The sequence below is a fragment of the Corvus brachyrhynchos genome, unplaced genomic scaffold, assembly GCF_000691975.1.
Source record: "Corvus brachyrhynchos isolate BGI_N302 unplaced genomic scaffold, ASM69197v1 scaffold302, whole genome shotgun sequence".
In the NCBI taxonomy this organism is placed as follows: domain Eukaryota; kingdom Metazoa; phylum Chordata; class Aves; order Passeriformes; family Corvidae; genus Corvus; species Corvus brachyrhynchos.
In genome coordinates, this window is record NW_008237244.1 from 5,053,915 (window position 1) to 5,062,696 (window position 8,782).

Genomic DNA, 8,782 nt, shown 5'->3' on the forward strand with positions numbered 1-8,782 from the left:
TGCTGAGGGAAACTTTACTGTGACAAAGCCAAGGACAGCGTGTGCTGCAGCAGGTGGTACAGCCCATATGCTGAATGCTGGAGACAGGCATATAAGGAACACTTTCTGCTGCATCCATGAATTTCAATAGCAATATTGCTCTCCCTTTGAAATTAGCCTTCTCGAAGATGCTTGGACTATGGGTCCAGAAAACCCATCACTCATTTTCAAGGGGTGCCATATAATGTGCATCCAGCTCGTGTGCTCAAGCACAGGCAGAGGCAGTGTGTGGTTGACCATCTTCAGGATCAGCCTCAGCCTCATTTTTTCCCAAGGAGGCAATTGTGAGAAACTCTGTGGTGTAACAACCCTTGCCTGACTTTTGGCACCCGGAGGTCATTTGAGGCCTTCTCATACAGAGCTATAAATACTATTTCTGTAAACAGGATATTGTTATTAAACTTAGTTGGGCAGGTGGCAACATTATTAGAAAATTCAGTGAGGAGACCTCTAAACAGGCATATGGTTTCACTTAAATTTACCGTTCCGAGTGTCATTTTCTCCTGACAACTCCCACTTATTTTGCCTGTATCTGGGGTGCAATCTCCTCCTTGAGAAGAGGGGGACTTTCTAATTTCTCATTGGAGCTCCCCACAGCAGCAGGGCCATTGCTTCAAGACCCCTTTTTTTTCTAATTCATCCAGGCTCTTGATTTTGAAACAATGCCTGTGTACAACCTGCTGATCAACGCCACAAACCCTGACCCGCTGGTGCCAAGTGTGGAGTACAACTCAAGCTCTCTTACCACATTTAAAGTTTTTGTAACAAATGTGGATGAGCCACCTGTTTTCCTGAAGCCAATTTACAGAACAGAAGTGTCTGAAGACATTCCTGTCAATACCCTGGTCATGAGGGTGGAGGCCTATGATCCTGAAGGGGATTCTGTACGGTAAAAAAAAGTGACTGTCATTAACTAATTGAATTTAAGGTTTCAAAAATTGTTCTAAAGGAGGTGCAAGGAAAATATGCCCAATACTTGGCACGTGGGAAAATACTTTTTCTACAGAAGTCTTATCTCCTAGTAGAAGGTGGATGTGTGGTGGGGTGGTGGCCAGCAACCCACCTGCAGCAGACTTCTGGGCAGTGCTTTTCTGACCAGACTTCTCTCTGTGCTGTGATAAACATCAGCCTTGAAACAGAAAACCACAAGGGAAGCAGGCTAATTTATATCACAAGGAAAAAGGTAGAGCTGGTCTGAGAATAACAAGGTTTCCCTATCAATAACGCCTTTAACAATAAAATGAAGCATATACTGGGTACTCCTGAACCAGCAGGAGAGTTGCTGCTTTTCATGTCATGCAGGAAACCACCAAAATACACAACCTCAACTTTTTCTCCACCAAAATACACAACCTCAAGTCTACAATTGAAAATTAATTCATTTTCTTTCCTAGCTGTCAGAAATGACACACCTCTTTCTATTGTGGATGCAAAGCTCTGTGCTGTGTTGCATGGTGTAAATGTACCTTACACAGTAGAGTCAGATAGAAGAACTATTTGTGACTTTTGCTGTACAATTCCCAGCTAGAATGCTGAACAGACCAACTCAAAACAAACAGTTTTTGAAATTTAACTAAAATTCAGCAAAATATGAAGTGGTTAATGGAATTGCACAATATGACTCTTAGGCCTCCTGTGGATTCTTATTCCCAGAGATTTCTCATCTGGCTTTCTACTTGTCCCTAACTTTTGGGAACTTATCATGTTTGGCCTTCTGTCAAACCAGTTTGAAAGTCAGCCACATAGTCCAGAAGCTCTGGGGGATGATGACAGAGACAGATGTCAGGAATTCAGATATACATAAACCACATTTCTGCTAAAAATAGGTTAAAGGGCATAAAGTAAAAAGTGTAAAAAATAGAAGATGTACAAGCATGCTTTTTCTACTGTAAAGGGTACTGAAAGAACAAAAACATTGAATGAGAAGGTCGGGTCACTTCTACTCAAGCAAGTGCCTGTGCTTTAACTGGGTCATATGTTCATGGTTAAATTTGTATAAGTAAATACCCAGAGACCTTGGTGATTTTTTTAAACAATGATATAAATGCAGTTATGTGGTGATGCTTAAAGCACTCTCTGTTCCGAGGCTGCCCCAGTGGTAGTTACAGGCTGCTCCACACTGGCAGAAGATAATCACCATAGCTCACCTTTGGGTCCTGGCGCCTTCTTGATCCACAATAGGGTGCCTGGCTGGTCCCTCTGTCCCCCAGCCCTTGGCTTGTTCCCCAATCAAAACCAAGATGTGGGAAATGTGATGGGGTGAGATGGACATGGGGTTTGGACAAATCACAGTTCTAGACTAAAAGCTCAGTGCCATCCCAGGTTCCCCACTTAAAAGGAAAGTGGAGTTGCAAGTACACAGGCTGGAGTAGTGGTGGCATTTCCATAGTTCTGCTCTCACACTTATTCTGGATGATTTTGGCCTCTTCCTCTGTCAATCTCTTCTGGTTGGCTCTAGCACTGTAGTACTGCGAGTCTTTCAAGAACCCTCTCTTGGAGTACAACTGTAATCAAGCTGCTTGCATAAAATCAACAAAGAAGTACTTGCTTTGTCAGAATCTTTTCCTGATTTGGAATAGTATATGTGATTTTTTTCCCCTATATCTTTCCAAAGATACTCCTTGGAAGGTGACATGAGAAAATGGCTGAGAATTGATTCAGCCACTGGGCAGGTATACACTGCTTCCCTTTTGGATCGAGAACAAGAAGAAGTGTACTCAATAGAGGTTGTTGCATCAGAGCAAAGTAAGTGATGAAACAACTAAATATACACACAGAGGAATCCCCTGTCCTTACTCTTTTATGAGGAATTATTATACCTACCATGACTAAACTCATTAAAAGTACTGGAACATGTAATCTTGGATATACATCCTGTGATGTATCCTTAGAAGTATATATTTCTTAAGATTTTAAATTTCTTGAAGAAATCTTGATGCTGTAGATAACAAGGATTAAAATAGCTTTCATGAAGTCGGCTGTGGTCTTATATTTTCTTGAGCCACATGACAGAAAGAGAAGATTAGAATTTCTTCACTGTTTTCGGTATTAATATTTTCTGCCACTTTTTTCTCTACAGCTATGAAGAGTTTAGTCTTTCACCTAGGCATGGTTAGGCTTCCTGAAAACATACCTGGAGAGTAGTTTGTAACTTTCTGTCCTGGGGTGACTGTATGATACTGTATTCCTGTATACCTTCTACAGAATTTCATTTTATTATAATTAAAACTAATACTTTATTAAGTCTGAAATATATTAGGACTTCTAGTTCCAGCCATTAGGATCTTTCAATTTTGACCTGCATTTCTTGTATGTAGAAGAGGGGTGGAAAACTCAAAGCATTTCATGCTTAAGAGTGCTCCAAAGAGCGCTGGTCACTGGATGTGACTGGTTGCCAGACATGATGGATGTGACAGATTACTACATACAACCTGCCTCCTTTCCCTTGCTAGTGTTCTGTAGTTAGCAAGAACTGGTGATAAATAAGCCATGCTTGTTAAAAAGTAGTGGCAGCTACCACAAATCCCTCAGGACATCCTGAGACAGAATACCACCTCTCACTGCCTACCTGATGGTGTACCTCTATGACAGCTGCAAATGAAAGAGCCCAGAGCGTAAATCCAAGATGTGCATGTAACTTTGCATTCTCTTAAACTTGACAGATAATGTAGCTCAGAAATCCAAAGTGTTCTTGATTCTACACTTACGTGATGTGAATGACAACCGTCCACAATTAGCTATGGATTATCCTGCTTTCTTCTGCTACCCGGTCAGTGGAGGAGAGAGAACTCTTATTCAAGCTACTGATGCTGATGAACACTTATTTTATTCAAAATTTACTTTCTCCCTTGCGAATGAGATGAATACAAGAAATAATTGGGAAATCTCAACGTTTAATGGTAAGCTAATACAGCCATTCTTACAATGATATGGGACTCACTTGCTACTCTGGTAAATAAGAAGAACTACAGAATTCAGAACTTTTCACTCTTACTATTGCAAATCCAGTGTTCCACGTAGAAAAAAAATAGGTTGTTGAGAACACCAAAGTAATTAATTATTTTTTGCAAGAGATAAAACATAGTATGTTGCAGGCTATAATTTCATGAGTATTTTTGAGAGAAGCAACATGCAAGAATGAAATGTATGTGTGTTTAATGAACACGAATCACTGCTGAAAAAGAAATAGAGCAGTTTGCAAAATGTACATTTCTGACATTTCATGTGCAAAAGGAAGTCCTGCCTCACAAACTGAATGGAGCTCTTTGAAGGGGACAGTAAGCACATGAATATGTGCTTGGCTGATAGAGCCTGTCTGAATTAATAAAATATGTTCGATGAACTGTGCCACTAGAGAAAGCTGGGCTACCACAAATTTAAAGTTATGAAAGAATAAATAGTAATTTAAAAGTCAGGACTTGGAGTGAATGGTCAGCTCTTGCAGTGAAGGGAGTTCACCTGTGTTTTTTCAAAAGATTTTTGCTGGGATCTGCATAACTCAAGACAGATGTCTACGCAATGAGGAGGCACAGTTTACTCATTATACAAAGTTATTTGAGTAGGAACCAAGTGTGAAGAATTTCAGAACATTCTTCCAAGACTGAGTTGGTTGAACAATAAAATTGGCAGGTGCCAGTGAATCCTGGACTCCGAAATTCACTTTTGAAATCATGGGTGCTGAGCTGGCCATTATGAGTCATGAAGGAGACCTGTAAGCAGCTCCAGGGAAATGTGAGATCAATTTATCAGCACTGTTCAGAAAAGCAGCTCAAATATTGATAATTACCAGGAAACAACCAGAGAAGAAATCTGAGGACATCATTTTGCTCCTGTATAAATCCATAATTTGTTCACATTTTGAACTCCAGTCTATCTCCATAAAAATTCAGTATGACAGGAAACAAGTTTATATAGCGTGACAAGGATAATCAGAGTCATAGAGTGGCTTGATGTAAGAAAGTGTAGCAGCAAAGTAAGTTACTACCTTTTATCTTGGAAGACAATAGGGAAAAAATACAATAGAAAGATATAAAATTATGAATGCTATGGTCAGGGTGGCCAAAGGTTCATCCTTTGCTCTCTCTTCCAATAAACAAACCTGGGACCCTCAAGTGAATTTTGTGGAGTTATTTCCAGTGCAGATAGGATGAGGAGGTATTTGACTCGGGAACTTGCTGTAACAGGGTGTTGTCTATGCAGAAATTTTCTACAAGTGCAAAGAAAGAAATTACATCTTACTCAAGAAGTCCCTGAGCTGAAAATGTTTGAAGGGTGAGAGTGCATTAGGAGAAAATAAAATACATGCTTGCTTTTTCATCGTAATCTCCATTTATTCTGGAGACAAGATACTTACATCAACAGACCTTTGATCTGGTTCCAAGGGCTATTATTACCTTTTCCAGTTTTTAAAGAGTCTCAGATGTGACAGTGTAAGGTCACTAGAAGGATGGTGTGTCCTACTACATTTCCAAGATCAAATTTGGCCTGGTCTAGAAATTAGGAAGGAAGTTCTATAGTCATATTATGCTGAAAGCCAGACTAGGCTTCTAGATGTTCCCTTTTTACTTAATATCTGCAAACCAATGAGATCTTGGAAGACATAGAGGAAAACATGAATTACTATCATGTGCAAAGCAGCCTTTAAAAAAAGAATATTTGCAGCTGGTCTGAATGTTGAACTCAATTTCTTTCTTGTGCTGACATGAATGTCCCATTTCCTACTTACAGCTACTCACGCTTACCTGTCCCCAAAACATGCTAACTTTGAAGAGAAGGAGTATAATGTTCCAATAATACTTAACGACAATGGAAAACCTCCTTTGGAAAACAAAGTGAATCTTAAAGGTATTCTATGCACAGAACTATTAATTTCAAGACAGCAGTTACATTTATAAATAACCAAATGTGACTACTAAATTTCTCACTAACCTCATGGCATTTCCTTTTGCAGTAAGCATCTGCAAGTGTTCCAGTGAAAATTCATGTTTTATCGAAGTAGACCGTGAGCACTCCTGGCCAACCCCTGGGCAGGCAATTGGGATTCTATTTGGGGTCCTGCTCATCATTGGTAAGTCACTACTTCTTGGTTGATTTGAAGCCAGATTGCTGAGATATGATGGTGCTGCTGCATTTCTGACACTAGTTCACTTGTTGGGTGAAGATTTGTCATGCATGTTGCAGAATGAGTGAAAGAGGGAAGATCCCATGATTGTGTATCATGGTGGTTGCAAACTTCTAAGTTTTTGGCCATAAGAAAAACATCCAATGGCACAACAACCAGTTAGGACAGAAGAAACTGCTGTACTTGTAGCATATTGTCACTTCATTGATACTTACTGCCCTCTGCCAGTCAGGGGATTTGAGCTGATTATAGTGGGCATCCAGATTATAGTGAAAATAGTGGAGCTTCCTACTTAAAATATCTGTACCTGTAGCTTATAGTTATCATTTTATTCACCTATTTCAGCTTTGTAGGTTTACATGGTTCATATTCATTCTAACACTGATAAAGAGGAAATAAATTTATGTTCAGTGTAACGAGCTCATTATGATTTTAAAAGATCAAGCTATACATTATATATATGTATGTATATATATATATGTATATATATATATATAAGGGGGACTACATCTCAAGACAAACATGACAAATCACTGCTTAAAGGGAGGGGGGCTAAAATAGACACTTTGCCATCTGGTCAGATCCTAGAGGAAAAGTTCTTCTTGGGGGAAGGCCACTGAGCCCCAAGGCATCTGATCCTGCCCAGCAGCACTTCGGATCCATGCTCTTGGTCCGAGGCTGCATGGTTCTTCCTCAAAGCTGTTTGCTTCTGTTCAAGAGGTAAAGCACTGTGGATATTACAGCGCAGTGTCACGGCCCTTGCTGGTACATCTTTTCAGAAAGTTTTCTCTTCCCTTTACAGACAAACACTCTCTGTTTTTCAGGTGTCATTTTAGGGGCTGTCTTTTGCCACATGAAATACAAAGAGAAAAATGAAAAGGGTGATCACAAAGATGCAAAAGATAAAGCTGAACTTGACAGACTGGCTTAATGACTGTTTCATCAAGAGACAAAACTGCCCCTTGGGTTGTGAATGAGTGAACTTTGAAGCTTCCGAAGCCCAAACGTATACTATCACAAACTGAGGATAAAGACACGCAAAAGTTGACTCCCAGGGGCTTGACCTCACTTTTGTACCTAATACTGTTTAGTCACAAAGCATGAAACATATGTAACCTTCAGCAGCAGCCATTAATAAGCGTGTCAGCTTTGACCGAAGTGTTAACTCATGACAACACCAAATGCTGAGCTCTTTCAGGGATCTATACATGGGACCAGTCTTCTTCATTTGACAGCTGAAGTAAATATGGACTTTACAGAGGACTACATTTTGTCAACCTGCATGTATTTGTATCTTTCCAACTCAGTAAGTCACTGAATATCAGATTGGGGAATAAAGTCCTGTGCTACATTTGAAGATATCCCATTAAATTGTAGGGATCTCTGACTCTCAGCAAAGGAGGTCCCAAACTTACTGCAATTTGTAATCTGCCCTGGGTCATGCCTGCTTTCATTATGCTGAATTTCTACTAGCAGTGTGACTTTCCAATTTTTTGTTTTTGATATCCACAGAGTAGAACCAGTTTGTAAAGCACCATGGCCTTTCATTACAATTTCCAAGTTAAAAACCCCATGCCGAGTCATATGGAGTTGGGTAATATTCTGTTTTATCATACTGCTGCAAATATTGCTCTTGCCCCCTACACATTAGATAAGAATAAAAATGTTCTTTAAAGGTTTTAGTGCCTGCTTATTTTATAAAATAAATAAAAAAGGAGAGAGTGCATGAGAGCAAACCATTGCTGCTTGGTTATCTACTGTATTTAACACTTACTTTCACATAATACAGATTAAAAGTGGCTCTTAGGCCAGAGAGATACGTGTCCAGCTGATACAAGATGCAATGATTGCTGGAGCCACTTCTATCCTAGTTAGAGTAAAATGTATTTGAACCCAGGGTGACACTCAGAGAAAGAAAGCCTTTCTCTTGACAGCATGCCTATAGAAGGGCATTTTTTGGTGACAGTTTGAGGAAGGCTTTTCTTTTAAGCTATAAATAAAAGCTGACAAATATTGTGTTAAACCAAAAAGACAATATACTTTTGAAAACATTCAAGAAAAGGTCATATGGAAAAGAATATATTTGTTTACCCAGGATTTTTTTAATGGTTTTTGCATGCAGCACAGAACTAGAAAGAAAAGAGCACTTTTTTGGTAGCATTTCATTTATAATAGGTTTTCCTAGAATGCTGCCAGCAAAAACTTGGCTTTTGGGCTTCAGCAACACAACCCAATTGTTGTACCTCTTGCCCCAGCTTCCCCAGCTGTTGGAGCTCTGTTATTTGCTGGGGGACTCACTGCTGGAATGTATTTATTTTATGATGGGAATGCAATCCATTATATTTGGAAAGTATGACATTCAGTTACGTCAGTGTGTCCCGGGATTAAGATTAGTATATTGTTTTATAAATAAAGGAGCCAAAGTTCAGGAGTCGTTGTACTTGTGTATACCAACACAGATTTATCTGAAGACAGGGAAAATGTGCAGAAGTTCCACTTTGCTCTGTCTCCCTGACCTATCTTTCTGTTTGCTAAGTTTACTCAAGTGCATCTCCTATTTTGAACAATTTCTTTTCAGGAGAAGAGTCAAAAAATTTCTTTCCTCAGTTACCTACATTCAGG

The 8,782-nt window shown here is 39.5% G+C and overlaps 1 protein-coding gene across 1 annotated transcript in view; it reads left to right on the top strand.

The window, feature by feature from the left end:
* CDH17 (cadherin 17) overlaps positions 1 to 8,552 on the top strand; it is a 35,915-nt gene extending 27,363 nt beyond the window's left edge. The window contains exons 12-17 of the mRNA XM_008630741.2: positions 684 to 928; positions 2,654 to 2,784; positions 3,702 to 3,938; positions 5,767 to 5,883; positions 5,990 to 6,106; positions 6,985 to 8,552. Of these exons, the coding sequence (XP_008628963.1) occupies positions 684 to 928; positions 2,654 to 2,784; positions 3,702 to 3,938; positions 5,767 to 5,883; positions 5,990 to 6,106; positions 6,985 to 7,091 (954 nt within the window). The 3' untranslated portion in view covers positions 7,092 to 8,552. The remainder of the gene's footprint in view (positions 1 to 683; positions 929 to 2,653; positions 2,785 to 3,701; positions 3,939 to 5,766; positions 5,884 to 5,989; positions 6,107 to 6,984) is intronic.
* The last annotated feature ends 230 nt before the right edge of the window (positions 8,553 to 8,782 follow it).